General features: G+C 44.5%; 1 protein-coding gene across 1 annotated transcript in view; it reads left to right on the top strand.

Annotated features, from left to right (window-relative positions):
- The window catches only part of PTPN5 (protein tyrosine phosphatase non-receptor type 5), a 556,863-nt gene that overhangs the window by 216,554 nt on the left and 319,527 nt on the right, over positions 1-20,782 (top strand). Inside the window, exon 3 of the mRNA XM_069223005.1 lies at positions 19,761-19,942. Coding sequence (XP_069079106.1) covers positions 19,778-19,942 — 165 coding nt within the window. The 5' untranslated portion in view covers positions 19,761-19,777. The remainder of the gene's footprint in view (positions 1-19,760; positions 19,943-20,782) is intronic.

Raw genomic sequence — 20,782 nt, forward strand, 5'->3', positions numbered from 1 at the left:
GCTGGCATTTCCCATGCACAAAAGAACACTGCGGACCCCCCATATTTAGAGCCCTTGAAACGGGCACTCATGCTCCATTGGCTGCACCGTTACATCTTTGTAGCAGTGGACTCTTTTACAGATAGTGCCGATGCCCCAATGCTCTGACGGGAGCAAATTCTGGTCTCCCTCCTTTCTCCTACTGGGAGCTGCCAGTGGTCGCCTGTGGGCAGAGACCCAGAACTCTGAAATAGACCACCCCACAACCCCCACCCGAGACCCGCATGGCAGATGAGGAGAGGATTGGGCCGTAGATCAGTGGTTAATCTCAGCTTCTTGGCCTCTCCAGGGTGGTGGGGAGGCCTTTGGAAAGTCTGCATACTCCCTTTTTCTGCCACGAACCACTCAGTCGCAATCCCCTGCCTGAGACCCACATTGCAGGCAGCCCTAGAAATGTACAGTGACTGGGCAAATAACTTCTATACCCCCACCCACCTGGCTTGTTAACTGACTCCTGGAGCTGTACATGCTCTGTGTCCCAAAGCTGAGAGGGAATCGGGCCGCCGATCAGCGGCAAGTCTCAACCTCTTGGCTTGCACCACCTCTGGGGCAATGGAGGGCTCTTTGACAAGGCTGCATGCTCCCTCTACCACTGTGAGCTGGTCAGCTCCACAAACAGGGGCCCGAAAGGACTAACTCACATGGCCCGGCCTGCGGCATAATATCCTATTAGGGGTGCACGTCCCCTTCCTCCTGTCCTACAACAGACAAATTGTGGGTAATGTCCCATAATGAAGCCAAATGTTAGACTACGGACCAACTACACAGTCATTAGCCTCCTCTTGCTTTCCTCCATGACACAGAAGGGGGGCTAGCCACACCATGCCCTGCATCTACCTCAAAGGCGGGCTGCTGCCTGAGGACTAGGTCAAGAATTACAGAACGGCAGTTGTCCTTAGCCTCCAGTTGCTTTCCCTTCCTGACACAAAAGGGGGGGCTATCTACACCTGCCTTGTCCTTCATCTACCTCAAAGGCCAGGCTGCTGCCTGAGTTATAGGTCAATGCTGACTGCTGCACTTTGCCTGGGCAAAGGACTAGAATCTAGAGTCTGGTGAAATATACGTGCCCATCTTTTCCTCTCTTCACTTGGTTCTCACCAAACACTCAGCCTCTTTGGCTCTCCGAGGTGACGGACGGAGGCCTCTGGTCCCTCAGGGTGGTTTTGGGATCCACTTTGGAGACTTTTAGACCCCACAGCCACTGCGTCTGACATGGAACCATCGGCTGGGAGTCTGTTGACTTTTAACACTGAGGGAGTGCTGATGGATCAATGGTAGAATCTGGGTGCTGTAGGGGTCCTTACTACACCCCCTCTCTAGGTGGGGTTCCCTTGCCACTTGCTGAGCCACATTGTGTGCCCCTCACCACGTACTTACTGTTCTTCAGTCTGGGTCAACAATGACTGCTCCCAGCAGCCTTCCGGACTGTACAGGACCCTGCTCCATCTGCTGCTGGGCCTTCCCAACCCTCCTGTGCTTGGACTGTAGTGAGGGGTCTACTAAGGAACTGAACTCCAACAGACTCTATCACTGTCCCCCACAACTTCCATAAGTCACTCACATGCCTCTCTATAAATCTGCAAAAGACACACTGTTGGACCTGGGTTTTTGACAGGGAGATCCCCAAACTTTTTGCCTCCTTCCTCCTATTTTTTCTGACCTGTTGTTGTTGGCTTTTGACCTCTGGGCACTTTACCACTGCTAACCAGTGCTAAAGTGCATACACTCTCTGTGTAAATTGTACTATTGATTGGTTTAACCATGATTGGCTATTTAATTTACTTATAAATCCCTAGTAGAGTGCACTATATGTGCCTAGGGCCTGTAGATTAAATGCTGCTAGTGGGCCTGCAGCACTGGTTGTGCCACCCACTTCAGTAGCCCCTTAACCTTGTCTCAGGCCTGCCATTGCAAGGCCTGTGTGTGCAGTTTCATTGCCACTTCGACTTGGCATTTAAAAGTACTTGCCTAGCCTAGAACTCCCCTTTTTCTACATATAAGTCACCCCTAATGTGCGCCCTAGGTAACCCCTAGAGCAGGGTGCTGTGTGGGTAAAAGGCAGGACATGTACCTGTGTAGTTATATGTCCTGGTAGTGTAAAACTCCTAAATTCGTTTTTACACTACTGTGAGTCCTGCTCCCTTCATAGGCTAACATTGGGGCTGCCCTCATACATTGTTGAAGTGGCAGCTGCTGATCTGAAAGGAGCAGGAAGGTCATATTTAGTATGGCCAGAATGGTAATACAAAATCCTGCTGACTGGTGAAGTCGGATTTAATATTACTATTCTAGAAATGCCAGTTTTAGAAAGTGAGCATTTCTTTGCTCTTAAATCTTTCTGTGCCCTTCAATCCACGTCTGGCTAGGTTTAGTTGACAGCTCCTTGTGCATTCACTCAGACACACCCCAAACACAGGGTACTCAGCCTCACTTGCATAGATATGCATTTTGAATGGGTCTTCCTGGGCTGGGAGGGTGGAGGGCCTGCCCTCACACAAAGGACTGCCACACCCCCTACTGGGACCCTGGCAGACAGGATTGAACTGAAAGGGGGCCTGGTGCATTTCTCAGACACTCTTTTGAAGTCACCCCCACTTCAAAGGCACAACTTAGTATAAAACAGGGCCTCTGCCCTACCTCATCAGACACTTGCTGGAGAAGAAACCTGAACCAGAAACTACATCCTGCCAAGAAGAACTGCCTGGCTGCTCAAAGGACTCATCTGTCTGCTTTTCTACAAAGGACTGCTGGCTTGCTGTTGGCCTGCTGCCTTGCTGAACTCTTGTCTGGGTGTAAAAGTGCTCTCCAAGGGCTTGGATAGAGCTTGCCTCCTGTTCCCTGAAGTCTCAGGACCAAAAAGACTTCTCTTTTTCACTTGGACGCTTCGTGCGCCGACATTTTCGACGGACAGCTTGTTCCGCGGTGAGCAAAACGCCGCACACTGACGCAGATTGACGCGACGCCTTCGGGACGACCAGAACTTCGACACATGGCCTAGCAACTACAACTCCGCCCGACTTCCAGAGGAGAAATCGACGCGGCGCCTGCCGTGAGAGCGAAACTTCAACGCACAGCCCCGCGGAACAATGCGCAGCCGGAACACAAGCAGGAGAATCCACGCACAGACCCTGGACATCTGGTAATCCCCGCGATCCACAGAAAGACTGTCCGCGTGCCGGAAAACGACACACGACTTCCCGGCGTGAAAAATAACGATGCAAGTCCGTGTGTGCTGGGGAGAAATCGACGCACACACCATTGTTTCACGTATCTCTTCTTCTGCGGCCCTTTGCAGAGATTTTCCACTCCAAACCAGGTACTTTGTGCTTGAAAGAGACTTTGTTTGCTTTTTAAAGACTTCAGACACTTTCTATCACTTTTCAGTGATATCTTTACAAATTCATATTGCATCTTTGATCGTTTTGACCTGCAAATACCCAGATAAATATTATATATTTTTCTAAACACTGTGTGGTGTATTTTTGTGGTGTTATATTATGGTATTGAATGATTTATTGCACAAATGCTTTACACATTGCCTTCTAAGTTAAGCCTGACTGCTCGTGCCAAGCTACCAGAGGGTGGGCACAGGCTGATTTTGGATTGTGTGTGACTTACCCTGACTAGAGTGAGGTTCTTGCTTGGACAGAGGGTAACCTGACTGCCAACCAAAAAAACCATTTCTAGCACACACCAATCAGATCACTTCACTTTGGAATAAAGCTCCTGCAGTGGAAATGGAATTGTTGGACCCCTCGAGGCACCACACCCTTGCCCATATCACAGGCCAATATTGACCATTTCCTGTAAGACATCTGCTCTGAAATAAGCTCCCTCAAAACTGCATTCAGTATATACGGCACAATGTTAATGAGATGGAGGGCTGGGTGGATGACTTGGAATGCACAGTTGATGCTTGATCAGAGAATCAGTAAACGCTCCAGCACAAGGTGATGGGTTTGGAAGAACAGCAAATCGACCTACAACTTGAACAGGAAGATTTCAAAAACAGAAGCCTTTGAAACAGAATCTGCATTAGGGAGACACCTAGAGGAGCAGAGGGAGATGACATCATGGCCTTCACTGAGGAACTCCTGCAGACAATTCAAGGCAATGGTGAAGTCCCCCTCTCTCCCGATAGAGTTCACAGAGTAGCATCTACACCGGAACGAGCCAACTCTGTCCCAGACATCCTGACCCATATCCACTTCTTTACAGAGACGCTATTCTACAGGCTGTACGAGGCAAAGCTGAGCTGAAATTCCAGGGCCACATGATCAAACTTTTTCAGGCTCTCTCCCCTGTCACCCTGTGCTGCTGCAGGGATTTCCATCCGGTCACTGTTGAAGTACTAGAACTTAACATCTGCTACTAGGGGGGGCATCCATTCACCATCGTATTCATGTGGGAAGGCCAGCACCATATGCTTGGATCCTTTACGGGAGCAAGATGACTCCTGGGTCTCCCATCTGACCCACAAGAAGGCAATTAGACACCACCTCGCTCACAGCCTTGAGAGCCGCTGTGGCCTACCTGGACAACAGTGCAACCATGCAGCTCAGACAAACGTCGCTAAGACCATGCTTCTTAAGAAACTAAAAGAGCAATCATACAACACTGTGGAAACATTAAAAGCGGGTATCCTCGATTTCCTCTGCTACTGGCTCCTCATAATTTCACTCCTTCACTGCATTTTTAGCCTGCAGCACTGTATAGGCTGTCCACCCCAGTAAACGCTATACCCCAACTTCTGTTACTAGACACAGGGTCCGGCGATGATGCGGCAGTGATGAACACTAAGACACTGCCTAGAGACTAGGATTTACAATTTGAACTATGTCCTAATGAGCCCTACTGTTTACTGACCAATGGATTGTCATCTCCGCGACCCCCTGGATAAGGAGAGATGTTGGCCCCAGATTGACATCCCTCTACCTCCATATAGGTCCGGACACCAACCCCTTGCTGGCTGGGGGATCCAAGATGCCCCGACGGCCTTAACAATACACAGGCCCACCTGTCTGGTTGGGGGATGCGCCCTAGCCCAAAGATAGGTCCTGCACTTCTGAAGGATGACCCCGCTTGACTCCTCCCTCTGGAGAGTGACTTCTCCGATGAGACTAGCACGGCTGGAAGCCGGCCATCTCAAGGCTTTAATCAAGCCCTGTTGGCCTTTTAAAGTTTGCATTTTTTGTTTGTTTCTTTCTTGTGGTTGGACGCTTTCTTGGGGAGGACCCCCTTGCCCTTTCCCAGCAGACCTGCTACACTACCTGTCACTTATAATCTGAGAGCCATGCCCCTGATCTTTTCTTCTTCCCATCCTCCTAGGCATGATCTGCCTGCGCTTTCTTCCCTCCCAACGACACTGAAATGTGCTGCTGATGTCTTCCAACCATGTTGCCTCTAGTCTGCTACCCTACACGCCTTTGTGCGTGCACCTAGCAACATAGATTTCACACCTACCCTTCCAGGTTATGACTGATACACAACATACTAAACTACTCTCTCTCAATACCTTGGTCTGAACTCACCCAACAAAGATGACAGCTATGCCGTTACCTTCTCATGCAAGACCCTGACATTATCTTCCTTTAAGAGACCTACCTCTTGCAGGATGATTCTCACCACAGGTCTGACTCGAAATACCCCATCCACCTCCGGCACATGCCTCTACTAAAACAGCAGGGGTAGCCATCATGTGCAAGGCATGCTTCTGTACCCAGATACTAAATACCGTTGAGAACCAGAAAGCCGCTAAGTGAAAATAACACTCCAATGGGGGACTCAACTGCTCACTCCCTTCATTATTTATACCCCTATCAGTCCCAAAATACTTACCTTAGAGACATATGGCAAGACCTGTTGACCCACCAGGAAGCTGATCTTGTGGTGGGGGGTGACCTCAATCTGGTGTGGGACCCTGACTTAGACCATAGCACTCCTGCCTTCAAAGGCACTTGAGCTATGTCAGCCACAGTCATGAGGGACCTCACCGAACTGGACTTGGTAGACATATGGTGCTACAGACACCCTGTCACTCATGATTACACTTCCTGTTGACATGTCCATAACTCTTATTCCTGTATAGATTATCTATTTCTCACCCACTCCTGGGTGATGAGATTTGGAGACCCTCACCATTTTGGATACTCTTATCTCAGATCATTCAGATTTAGAATTAATATGGGCCTGGAAGGGGGGGCCAGAGAGGATCCCCCGTGATGGCGCTTCCTCCTGCACTTGCTAAGAGACCCAGTAGATGTTGCAGATACAAAAGTGATTAAAGATTATTTTGAACTCAGCAACAATCCGGAGACCTCTGCATGTGCTTTGGGATGGCTTCAAGGCCACCATTAGGGGAGTCATGTTATCTATCACTATCATTCAAGCGAGGGAATCTCAATTAGTAGAGCTGGGTCTGTCTACTGACATCAAGATCCTTAAGTGACTTGACCAGTCTGCCCCCTCTCATCATAACAAGAGACGATTTGCCCTGCTGGAGGGGCAACTAAGAACCCACAGGACCAATAGGGCTCAGAGATCTCTTCTAGTGCTGAAACAACGGTTCTATGAAGGGGCAAAAAGGTTGGTGCACTCCTCGCTCACAGATTGCGGCAGCAGCAGGCTTGTGCCCATATAGCTAAGATCAGGCTAAGTGACACAAAATTGGCCACTTTCGAACAAGCAAAACAGCAGGCATTCCACAGCTTCAGCCAAGCCCTCTCTTCCGGGGGCGGCCCTCAGGGACCTCATAGATTGCTACCTTGACCCCTGCAGCTTGGAACCCACTCACCCATGGCAGAGAACTTTTGGAGGGCCCTATCACCCTTGCTGACCTCCACTGAGCTCTGAAGGAGCTCCCCATTGATAAGATGCCCCGCCCACATGTGTTTGCGGTCATTTTCTAAAGGGTATTCCGTACAGGATCACATGCTTACACTATTCAACGCATTCACACCTGACGCGGGTTTCACTCCAACAATGGCAGCTGCAGAGATTGCCCTCATTCCCAAACCTGGTAAAGATTTCACTCTCTGTGCTTCTTACCGCCCGATTGCTCCCTTGAACACAGACACTAAGATCTTTACCAAGACACTAGTGAACCAGATGGAGCAATACCTCCCCGGTCGAATTGACCCTGATCAGGCAGGTTTTATTTGCAACCATCAAAGGGTGGACAATATTTGCTGAATTTCCTATCTCATGGAAAAGTCTCACCACCATAACATTCTGTCATGCCTTCTCTCACCTGATGCTGAGAAGGCTTTTGACAGGGTTAGCTGGCCACTCCCTAGGGCGGTCCTCAAGAAGATTGGTCTGGGCCAGGCTACGGTTATTAGAATTATGGTCTCCTATGCTGTCATCTAACATCCAGATAATAGGCAATATTCAAAGCCAATCCACCTAGAAAGAGTCACTCGTCAGGGATGTCCACTATCGTCCCGCTGTTGTCCCTAGTGGTGGAAAGCCTGACCATTACCACACGACAGTCAGAGTTTATAGAAGGCATTCCCTTTGGCGTACACACCACAAGCATACTCTCCTCACAAAAAAACTCTCACTTAACCTGCCATCTCCCTTCCTGCGGCGATGCAGACCGTTATAGCTTTTGAGAAGGTCTCTGGCTTTAAGGTCAACATGACTACGTCCAATGCTCTGAACCTCACTATACCCCATTATGACCTCCCAACTCAGTCCTTGGCACCTTTCCAATGAGCCCCAAACCATACGCTACTTGAGTCTTAATCTGACCTCCTCCATGACGACCTGGACCCGGGCTAACTGGTTGATGTATCGCAAATCCATTCTGGAAGACCTTGGTCTTTGGATACTATGGTGCATGTCATGGTTAGGATGGCTTAATGCCATCAAAATGGCCGTCCTACCAAAAATATTTTACCTCTTCCAAACACTGCCCACTCTCATTCCCCTCTAAGACATTGTATGCCTTCAGCAGGACATACAAACTTTCATCTGGGGAGGCAAGTGGCCCAGGTTTTCCTACATGCTGCTAATGCCATCCAGGGATAGGTGGAAGACTTGCCTACCCCATTCTCCTTGAATATTACTGGGTGGCTCACCTTCGGTAAACTCTGAATGGGTAGCCAGAGAAAGTGAAAAGCATTGGTTCCACATGGATTAAATGGTAGCTTGTCACCCCCCTTGGGATTTCGCCTGGCTCCTCAAACACGATAGACTGTGCAGCACCTACATAGCCCCCTACTAAAACAGTCCTTGAGATACAGAATAGAATTGCACTTAAAAGGGGCCTCACTGCAATCTCCTCTCCTAACACTCCATTAGCTCACAACCCGGACTTTACCCCGGCCCTTGAGGCCCACTCAAGGGCCCACTTCCCCAGCTGGGAGGCAGGAGACTGCCGCGCCTTGGGCAACTTATTCTAGGGCATGGCTATCAAGACGTTCAAACACTGAAAGCAGTATTCTGCGTCCCCGAAATGGCTCAGCTGCATTATTGCAACGTGCCACTGGGCTCTCCACCACTTTAATGCCCAAGAGGCCTTTTCGAGACACTAGTCAGAGCATATGTTGGTACTAGCGGCCTGATATTGCACACTTATCAGGTACTCCAATGCTCTACAGCAGTGAAACCCCACACATATCAAACGCAAAGGCGGATTGACACTGTGAAGGGCATTCCCAGAAGCAACGGGAAACACTATCCTGATACATTCCGAGGATCTATAGAAGCATACCACAATGTGAGACAGCATACAGACTGATGACCTGATGGTACTACATGCCAGCTCGCCTTCACACCATACACCTGGCTACCGCCAACAACTGTTGGAGATGTGGCATCGCCCCTGGGACTTTACACCACATATGGTGGTCCTGCTCTCACATCACGATGTACTGGAAAGAAATCCTGGGCCTCATCAAAGGCCCAGTAGGCTGCCCTCTCCCCGACTCGTACAACACAGCAATTCTGGGTGTTCTCCCCCTTGAACTGGAAGTGATGGCTCACACCGACTGGTGCCACATCAGCCATATGTTAGGTGCTGCTAAATAACTCATACCACTACACTGGAAGAAATTCACTGACCCCCCCCCCCCCTCACCCCCCCCCCCCCATTGTTCTGTGGTTTACAGGCCTTTGTCACGTCATGGCTATGAAGTTCCTGTCCCACAAGATAGCACACACAAATTCTAAATTCACCCATGTCTGGCGACCATTGATAGATTACTTCACCCACCTGGAACACACTCGCTTCACACCACCCAGATTTAAAGCATTCCAACTTTTTGATTGAACTCTGCTGGCGTGGTCAAGCCGATATAAGGTTGCTGGATCCCTGTGACCACGTCCCTCTACCCACTCCCTCCTAGTACCCCCTCCCACATGGCCTCAAGATAGCCCAATAGTTTGCTGATTATGTGATGTATTTTTCCGACCTATGTTGTTTATTTGTTCATTTGCATCTTCCTTTTTCTGTTCTATCAAGGGCACATGTCGTACAACCACACCCTACAAACCTCTTCTCACCGAGTACCCATCACTGCCTGGAATTGACTGTTTTTTGTTTATTGTACTTGTATGATACTCGCTGTTGTAATGCTTGACAAATGTTGAGTGGTAGACGCACTCCATTATTGTGCATGCCCTGTGTTGTGTATTCTTGTATTTTTCAAACAAAATCGTCAGTAAACAGATTTACAACAAAAAACAGGACACCAATGCAGCTCTGTGAATAGTGTTGGTGCAAATAGCGCCATTGTTATTTGCACTAGCAAAATCTCACATGGGAAGCAACAAAACTCACACGTGAACCAGTGGCTGTAAAGACTTTGGATATGTTGACAATGACATGGTGGGACTTTAAAGTGTTTCAAATAACTGTGCAAGAGTCATGAAGGTGAAAAGAAGCTATGGCCAGAGGGCCACAGGAAATTATGTCTGGCAGAGTTTCAGTTCTTAGTGGAAGAGTTGTGTGTCTCAGAAAATACTTTGTCAAAGAGAGTGAGGTCTGTGACAATGAGAATATTGGACTCTTCACCTCTGCATTTGTGATCTAAGCACGTTCTGGTATGAGGTTAAAAAGTGTTGTACAGCGAGATTGGGAACTAATGTGCATGCTCTGCTACCTGGGTGGGACAAACCCCACATCACTCAGCTGATACGGTTACTCTGGTAGGAGCAGTGCTTAATTTGAGCTGGTGGTTTCCGGTGCGGGCGCAGGCACTTATTTTTGCGGGCCGGCACTTATTTTTCTGCTTCAAGCATTTACTGCAAGCAAAAGGCACTTATGGGAAAGACGGAGGAAGAGAAAAATGAAAAAGCATCACTTTATAGAAAGCAGAAAGCTGCAAGAGTGAGCTGAAGGGGCAGGGATTCACTGTAAATGGATTAAAGAGGCCCGAGATGGTTTCAGCATTACACTGCCTCAGTATTCTGTCCTTGCACATTTAATAGAAGCAGCTGCATGTTTAAGAGGAGAGCTTTGGGCACCGACATGTTTTTATTTACAAATTAAGCACTGGATAGAAGATAATCAGTGGCCTAATCAGAATGGGAAACTTCAAGGCAGGATGAAGAATGAAAACTTTTGGAATCCCAGCAACACGTGACTACATTCATATCCAAGTATCGTATTTATTTCACCTGGTATGTTCCTCGTATAATGCATAATTCAGTGGAATCTTCTTTTGGTGTTGTGCCAAGATGTAGCCTAGAGCACGCTTCCTTGTTCTCGCTGGCATAACGCTTGGCCTTTTTCAATGCATCTAGCCTAGCAGCTAGATGCTCGGTGGTTGTTAGGTTGATTATGGCAGCGTGCAAGCGCTGCTTTTTTCGACGTGTTGGTTTGTATCTGGGCTTTTAACCACGCCCACCTAATGCCCATCAGTACCACTCATTCGTGAGCTTGCCCTTCAAAAATCATCTGATGACATTGGTAAATGGTTTACATTGGGGAGGTTTTGTTACCGCATTGGCCATCGCCCCTGTTACATAGCTAATTGCACTTTTGCTGATAAATTTGACTGCGAGCGAACTTCTTTTTTCCTTTTGTGTGTCTCTTCACGCTGGTGCTAATGTCGACCGGTTAGGAGTTTACAGTACTAATAGCTTTAACTCAAGCAAATGCGAGACCCATTGCAGTGCAAATGCTTGTTTTACTGGCAATGACTATGCCACTTTTATGTTGTCGCCACCAGCATTAATTCTCCACTCTAGCACCAGTATGTAGCATCTGGGGTTGTTAGTGGCATGTCATTTGGTGAAACTGATTTACACTATCATTCTACTTATTAGGCAGCTTTAGCAGGATGTAAGATTACATTTTTTCAACATTGTCGGTATTACTATTATTTCTGATTTTTTCATTTATGGACATGAATCCACACTAGTAAGTAATTGGTTTTAGGTAGGATATAGAGTTTTATAATCAGGAAAAGTTCCTTTCAGTGTTAATTCCTTCAAACAAAATGACTATGTAGAGAGGTGTGAAGAAGTGCTGTTCATTAGGTTGCTGGTATTGACAAGTGCATGGGCTGGACACGTCATCTTAGTATATTTTACCATAATTGGGGAGCAAAACACACCTATTTCGGTATATGCTACTGGGTTTCATTGTGGCTCTTGAGCGATGATTATTGCAAGGTACTAATCAAGCGAAGAACAATTTGTGTTCATTCGCATCAGAGAAATAACAAATTATTGTAAGCAGAAATTCAGGAATTTCCTTTAGTTTTGATAGGGCACATCATTCTAGAATACTAGGGTTTACAAATCCAAGGTTCCCCTAAACATCTCTTTCACCCTCACTGGCAAATATGCTACTAGTATTTACTAACCCTGGGGAAAAATCATGCTCATTGGACTACCTCTTCGGGTGCCTTGCTCCGGAGAGTTTCAAATAGGGAGTACTCCGTCCATTCAAGCTCAAAAAGACAAAACATTGTTTAAATGTTAGCTGCTGGGAAGGAGTGGCATACGTACTTAAACTAAGAAAATAGGAATAAAAAAAAACTTCCCAAATGCAGGTGACCTGGTTTGTGATTAATGCACCTTTTATTCATCTATCATGAATGCGAAGAACCGCTGTAGTTCCTCCCTTCACCAGTGCTGCGGGAACAGTCTGGAGCCATAAACATCATAGTCTAAATTTTTACCAGTTGTACCACCATTGCTGATGTTCTTGACAGAATAGTAGCTGTTGAAGCTGCGGCTGTCTTCCTGAAGCCCTGCAGATGAATCCAGTTGCAAGGTTATTATTAAGCGCGGGCGAAGTTTCGTTAATGCCGGTATACTTCCTGTAATTTCCAGTATTTTATGATTAGTACTCAAAATGACGAAGATTATGCAATTAAGGCACATCTCGTAATTAAGATTTCGTTGAGGAAAAAAAAAACTTTTTGTGGGAGCACAGGAAAGAACGGGAAAAAACTAAACTTAACCAGCTGTATGTGTCGTGTAATTTCCTTGCATCCAAAATGGAGACAATGATGCCTTTCGAGCTAAAAAGTATCAGAAACTGACACACCGGCATGTTGTATAATAACACGTAATTTGTGTAATTTTTGTGAATTATATTATGTATGTTTTTCCAGACGCTGATATTATAAATGTCGGTAGCTGCCTTTAGCTGGATTCTGCATTCACAGACGTTCTTTAGGATTAAATATAAATATTGCGATTTTTTTGAGGACAGGTGGAAAAGCTAAAGATCTGTACTAACAAACGATCATTTTGAGGTTGCAAAAGCAGTATGTTTTTTTTAGAAACCTCAGTTCTGTGACTGACTCTTGATTATCATTAGAATATAGCTGCCTTCAGCACTACCGATCATGCAACCCTCAATGCAACCCTTAATGCAACCTGAAGCCTCAAATGGTAATCACTGATGATCGATCTCCTTCAGTAGTTCTCTCTTTACAAATACAAGTGATTCTCTTTCTATCAAAACAAGTGCCACCAGTTTGTTCACACAGGCACCTCCATGTCCCTGAAGCTTCCAGAAGGTCGGTATATCCTGCGGAATCCCCCAGGTTTCCATCTTGTTCCCTCTCATCTTCAACCTGTACTTTCAGCCTCTTGAGACTCTATCAATAGCAAAATTCACTAATATGCTGATAACACACCATTATATTTGAAAGTTTCCTCTGCTCCACACCTCCAACACCTCAAACACTACTTCATCAATACCTGGATTTCCACCCCCCTACCTTCAACAGCAATAAAGTAGAATTTGTATTATTTGACAAAAACAGCAAGTAACAACTAGTTCAAAACTGGTTCATTTACACATTCTCTATACTAAAGGAAAGGAAATTCTTCCTCACAAAAAACAACTCGTGAATTGCAATTCAAGAGCTCATACACTTGAATTTGGATGGTGCTCTTTTTACCCAACCATGTTATGGCATTTGAAGACAAGGGGAATAGAGAAGTTTTCAATTTACCCATTCGGTAAAGTGTAATGCAACAAAATAAATTACCAATGTTACTTTTGACTTTTCGATTGTGATATCGTACAGGGAGCCGTAATAACTACCAAAACAAATTGGATAATCCAAACAATCACTGTCGCCAATTGATGAGTAAGTAGTGTGTTTTTGCATGTGTTAAAAAATATTTTCTTAGCTACAAATACAAAATTAACAATATGCCTCCACCTGGAGAATGTTACCTAGTGAGTCCATTCATCCATCTATTAGAGGAATTATGAAACATGTAGTTATTTGGTACTTTGTCCAATGAAGTATACTTTTTGGCTATAACTACTTCCGATTTGTAAACTAGACAGCTGAACGTGTTATTTAATTGTATAGTGTCTCTACAATTAGGGAAAAGTATTCTGAGATTCATAAGTAATATATGTATTAAATGTATTTAAATTTAATCACTGGCCTATTTTAATATTTTAAATAAGCAGAGTTTGACAAAAAAAAATAGGACTTGGCATTTCCACAATAGGTTGAATTGCATCTGATACTTTTCCTAGAATGTGTAATTATCTACCCACTCAAGTAACATTTGGCGTAACATTCTGATCCCTTTTTCTCAACGCCAAGACAAGCCATCTTTTCAAAAAAAGAGATGGGCCAATTAAGCTCTGTGACAAAGTAAAATTACTGAATTATTGCTGCCACGTTGGTGGATTATTTGTTACTGTCCCTTACCACCAATAACTTAGGTACCATCCCTTACCTAAACCAGCCCAAAGTTTGCCTGCTGGTGACAGACAGGAAAAAATTGTTATATATCCACCTGTTCTAATTGGACAGTTTGGCTACAGTGATGATGGAGTAGTCACAGCTGTAGCCAAACCTATGGTCCTCCCGCATATAAATCTAGTGGGCAGACCACTGTGTTGGCTAGGAGGTAGTTTAGTCACCATTGCAACGGAGTTCTTTCTCTGCCAACATATAAATCACCCCCTATATTTCTACTGCTGGTAATGCTGTTTTGTGGTAATCCTTCCAATGATGGATTTACACAGCAAAAAAGCAGAGCTGATGTTACCATGCACCTCTAAATGGTTATTAAGCCCACACTTTATTTTTGAGTGACAGAAGTGCAATCTCATGTTTCCTTATATTTCTAAATTGTATTTATTTTAAAAAGTAATTAAGCAAGTAAAACGCAGGTATGCATTATTGGGGCACTTCCTAACCATATGTTTCCCACTTAAAGGAAGACTACTCAAAAACAACGTTTAAATAAACAATTTCAGTTCATCACTAAGCATGTAAATAACAATGTTCACAAAGTTAATCGTCATCATAAAATGTGTTTTTCTTGGAAAATACCTGTGATCAGAAGCACTTACAATTCGCGGTAATGTGGAGTCTGAAAAACATTAATAAGACTTTGGAAAATAATCATTTAAATACCTTTAGGTCTAATGTGGCTTGGAAATCTCCTCACAATTTACAGAAACCAGTGTGGTTACTGTAGATGGCCATTTGTGGTTCCCATCTGATGTAGTTCTACAGCTTCCTTTTGATACAAAGAGGGGCTCTGGTCAACACCTGCCACTGTCATCTCATAGCGGCAGCCAGCACCCTTGTCTCATACTGCTGAAGCTTCCAATCATGATATAAGTACCATATTGCTCTTTCAGCTTGATGGCAATAGAGATGGCAGGTAGAACATACACTTTCATAGGCTTCCAGAAATAGTACCCATGACTATCTGGCTGAGAAAGTATTCACCTCTTCATTAGGCCGCTTCACGCTTCATCAAACAAATACTAATGCTACTAACACGCAAAACAGAAACGATTCTCAAATGCGCTCCTGACCCCCATCATATACTTTTTTTGCTTCTAGCTTGGTTCTCGCTATAAGAATAGCAAGAACATGCATAAATATGTAGGGTGCTGCCCTGTGATGCTAATTCTCGGTGGCAGTAAATTACTGACATCTAAATCAGAAATCGCAGTGATTCTCCATCTTAGTCTAAGAGGCCATTATTTGTAAGCAAATAACTGCCTGCTTATTATCAGAGTGTCACGACTGTCCAGAGAGACTGGTTCAAGTGAATATCCCAGCATTCCTAAACTACCCAGGCCACAGTTTTTTAGGGTAGTTGGGCTTTCCTATAGAATTGGATGACCCATTGAGTCACAGGCTGTGATGAGTTAAGTGCTGAGGCCGAGGGCCCTCGTTAGACACCAAAGGTGTTTTTCAGAAGCTGCCAGTCTACACAAAACTACTGAGTTGTATAGCCATTTTAGTGATGCCTTTAGGCACGTTACTTTAGCAACTAGGCCTGCTGCTTTAGCCCTTTAGCCCAGTTACATTTTATTCTGTTTCATTATAATTATTTCAGAATCGGCCACATTTGTGGTGCTGTTTTATTTTCTTTATCTAGTTGTTCTTTCACCTAGGAAAGCATTGCATTTCTTAGCAAGACTTTCTTTTCAGTTTGTGCCTTCCTCAAGGCTGCAGCAAGATAGGGTTGCCGGCAAAGTGGTACACTGCATCTCCAACGTTCACAGAAACACACACATCCTTACGTGGGAACATTTTCTCAGAACATCAGCTGTTTTATTATAAAAACACTTCTCTGTCCCAGGCACATTAGAGGGAGATTCCAGCCAGATGACCACAACCGCATGCTGATTGACTTTGCTACAGCTACCTGCTGAGACAACCGTTTCCCTGGCCTATATGAATATGGTGTCTCTATAGACAAAAGGCTTCCTTGCTCAGATATGGGGAATGATGTCTTCCCAGGGGGGTCCTGAACGACGGATTAGGGTTTATTATGCTGTGCTCTAACATACATTAGGTAGGAACTGCATATATTACATGCATAGTGACAGTATGGTGGGATTTATTTCTGTGTTTTACTTTCCTTGTCACCCTTTTGCTTTTAGCATGTTTCATCATTCTAATTATTGCAATTCATGCCATTCTATCCAAGACACAGTTGTTTCAATAAATCTTATTGAACCATTTTCTGCCTGTTTGTCTTTGCATGTGTGAGTCTGATGTATGTGAGAGAAAAGGATGAGATCTGATCCACCACAATTTCCCTGAGAAGTCATCAGGACATGCACGGTTGCCACAAATCATCCCTGCTCTTGGGCAGAGATTTTGTGCTGCTGGTTTGCTGAAAACGGATTAGGCTGACAGTTGTCGGATGGTGTGGGATTGGACTCAGTTCCCTATAATTCAGGTGATGCTGCTGCCCAGATCCAGCAGCCTCATTAGGATAATGGAAGCCTATGTGACAACTGTAAGAACAGTATTCTAAGGGCCTGATTTTGGTTGCAGGATTCTAAGGGCCTGATTTTGGGCGTGGCGGATGGGTACTCTGTCACAACTGTGACTGATTTCCTGTCCACCTGATTAATGCACTCATAATCACATAGTTTTTGTAGAGAGATAAGAATGACGGACTGACCTTGCAAATTTAGCTTTACTGCATGCATTGTCTTGTGTGTTGAGCTCTCAGAACAGGAAAAACAAGCATTGCCAAAGACAATAGGTCTGGCATTAGCTGCTAGTCTTTTCTATTTGCAAGTGTTTGTTTTCTGTTGTGAAGCTATATTGGTGGGAGGGAGGCTGTGCCGTCACCAATGTATGACTAAAAGTAAGCATTTTTTTGATCCCAAAAAGCATACATTGGCATTCTTGGCATTGAAGGGAACTGCTTGCACTCCTTCTGAAACAGCAGAATGCTATCACTCAAAGTGAAGTCAGTGAATGACTGATGCAGGATGACCCACTTGATTATGCTGTTTGCTTTAGTTGGGATGCAGGTGTTTCTACTTGTAACTGATCTCACCTAATAAATACTGTTAACCACTAAATGCAGAGAAAGGTTTCTCCCAGAGGGGTGAGCCCAGACCTTGTCTGTATTCAGGTGGCTAGCTGCACACTGGAAGGTTTTGGTGGGTGTGAGAGCCTAAAGTTAGTGGGAGAGGCTGAATGTCCACAGATGTCCCTGGGTCAATAGGACACACTGAAGGCATTTATTATACTGCTCATATTCAAAGCCCTAGCATATGCCACAGCAATGGCTTTTCAGTTGAAGGACCACTGCATCAAGAAAATGCACAGAACATTAAGAATAGGTTCATGATCCCCCTCTTACACTACACATGGGAGGGTGCTTGTGGGACATTGAAGGGGAGAACGTGGGGGTTTGTGGCCAGTGTATGGTCATCACAGTTGGAAAGACTTCTCCCACAATGGCAAGGGTAGTTAAATGAACTGGAACACTAAACAGATTATGAGAAGACCAGCATGTCACACAGTGCACACAGTATCAATAGGTTCATGGTGCCCTGCATGCACTAAGTATAATCCCATGCTTTCATGGGAAGTAGCTAGTGTGTGATGTGCACAGGCAGTCATTGCAAAGAATGCAATGCAAGTACACAGTAGCGATTGTGTAGAGTGGGTCTTCATAGAAGTAGTTCCTAACAGAAAGAAGTATGGTTTGCATAAAAAGGAAGGAGAAGGCAGCTGGAAAAACACTGGAAAGGAAAGTTACTCACTTAGACGAGACAAAGGGCTTTCACGGCCGAGAGTGAGCTCGCCCAGATTGTGCACATAAGTAAAACTACAAAGGATGACAATCAGACACTCGTTTCCAAGGGGCCGGTACTGGTTAATTTTTTGGGGGAAAACGTGAAGCAGGTGAGCAATTAAATCTGCCTCTAGGCCAGACCTAATAAAGACCAAGGTCATAACACTCTCACTGGGTCTAAAAGCTGGAACGAACATACCACAAAGAAACAGACAAAGATCTACATGGCAGTCTCTGTGTAATTACTGAAATAGATACTTAAACTTGTGAGCTATACAGATGATCTGTAATCCCGACTGATACCCGGAAACTTGGTGTGGACCTCCCTCACTCACAACCATGAGTGAAAAGGCCCTTAGAAGATATGAGTGAGTTTGACTTAAGGGAAAAGAGACTGGAGAAGTGAATCGTGGAACTCTTTATGGGGCAAGGGATGGGGAATGTTACTTCTGTTTCCTTTTCTTATTTCATAGTTCTAGTAATAATTTATAATGACATGGTTTCGCATGTGAGAATCGTTTATCACATGTATGTATACTTTTCCGAAGCCTTAATAAAGAAATGTTAATAAAAAAATAAGAAAATATACCAGGGAGAGTCAAGGGAATATTAGGATGCATAGAGGGAGCTTTAGCTGTGAAGAATACAGGATGCAGTTTCTTAGAGACAGTCCACGCGGGTGGGTGGAGGTAGGGATGGTATAGGGAGCTTTAGTGTAGCAGTGCAGTGACCCAAATGTGTGTGTTCCTCAAAGAGTATGGAAAAAGTTGAGATGACATAGAGACATTTACATACCTCAGAGTTTCACTAAAGCTAAGGAGCCAAATATATTCAACTGGAAGTATGGCTGTAGAAGTCGAGATCCTAATAGGAGAAGATGAAGTCTCAGAAGGAACATGAGAGAGTCTCTGATTTATAGCAGGAATCTGATGTCCAGCATGAGTGATTGGGTCACAATCTAACAAAATTCAAAAGGAAATGGGGCGCATATCATAAGTGTAAGTGAAAGAATGAAAGGGAAGGACTGAACCCTCCTATGGCATATTACAGAGAGTGAGGGAATTTAAGACTAAATAGCCTGGCTGCCTTTCTCTGACATTGACGTCTATGTATTTCTAGCCAGCTCTAGGAAAAAGAGTCAGCTCTTTATTTATAGAACTTTACTTCCAGAATTAAGCATTTTCATGCTAAATGATAAAATACTTTTAATGATAACAGTATTTTCTTGCATGGGTGAGTGAGTGCGTTGGATGTGTGGGTGGGAATGAGTGAGTTGTTTCTGTAACAATACTGAATGGAAGACATACTGTTGGAAATGGCCCTTTTTGCAGGGTCATCCCCAGTGTTTTTGCCTCCTGCCTCCTATTTTTTCTGACCTTCTGCTGTTGGCTTTTGAACTCTGAGCACTTTACCACTGCTAACCAGTGCTAAAGTGCATATGCTCTCTGTGTAAATTGTATGTGATTGGTTTATCCATGATTGGCATATTTGATTTACTAGTAAGTCTACTATCCCTCGTTATGCTGTGCGCCACTATTGATTAACAGGCTGCTCCCATATCTACTCTCTCTTTCTATGAAGTACCTGAAGAGTTGGAGTATGGCAATACAGTTTTGATAAGCATGTGCTATATACCCAACAACTCAGTCAAATTGTCCATCAAGGCCTAACTGAAAAAGCAAGTATCTTGATACCTTCATTTATCTTTTTAGGTCTATCTGAGATCTGCATGATGGGTTCATTGGATGAAGACGGTGAGCAGCAAGAGCAGCTCAACGGAGTGGAACATTCTCAGCCCTGTCAGGATAGAAATTCACAGCACGGGTGGGCTGCCCTGTGGAATGTGCTCACTATTGGAGGCAGTGTTTGTTTGTTTATCCTCTCACAGATATTGGTAAGACAGCTTTCTCTGCAGTTTTTTACAAGCTATAAAAACATATATGCGCATTAACGCTTTTAAACGATGGACATCACCTTTGTGTTTGTTTAAAACATTTTACTGGGAAAAAAAATGAGATAACAACTATCCACCAGTGAACACAGAAAGAAGAGATGACGGTAGACGGAGGTTGGCCAATGACAGACTCAGGGCCAATTGGTCTCATGATGAATTCCAGTGATCATATCTCCATTCTACCAATGTATAGTCACAAAGCCAACCATCTGTCCACGAGGTGAGCAAACACCCCAGGCCTGTCTATACATGTGTGTCCACCAGAAGGTCGAGCGACTTAAAAGAAGACACTATCTGGAGTAGTAGCCTAAGAGAATAGTGGGCAGGCGAATCATAGAAACTACCACTGTAAACTGCATGTGAGAAAAATGTACTGTTATAGTGGGTGGTGTACTGTTTACTAAAAGGGATCTGTGTTTTATAGCATGTGCAGCACTATGACATTTTAAATGATTATTTGGACTCTAGAACACCGCATCTGGCCAATCGATTTCAAGTATGACATTAGTAAGGATTTTATTTCTGTGAAGGAGTGATACCATTACTTGACAAAAAAAGTGAACAGTTCAACTATCCAGTTCATCTTTTACCTATAATAGTACTGAAAAAGTACCACTAGACTCAATGTACGTGCAATCCCACTTACATCATAGGGGTCAGCAGAGAAACTGTGTTAACTAAATATAGCATCATTAATTAAAGTAAAAAATGCTCGTTTGGAAGAACAAGTTATACCTATTTATTTACAATTTTAAGTAATATGTCTGTTTCTCTAGGAAC

This window comes from Pleurodeles waltl, chromosome 3_1 (assembly GCF_031143425.1).
Source record: "Pleurodeles waltl isolate 20211129_DDA chromosome 3_1, aPleWal1.hap1.20221129, whole genome shotgun sequence".
Taxonomy (NCBI): domain Eukaryota; kingdom Metazoa; phylum Chordata; class Amphibia; order Caudata; family Salamandridae; genus Pleurodeles; species Pleurodeles waltl.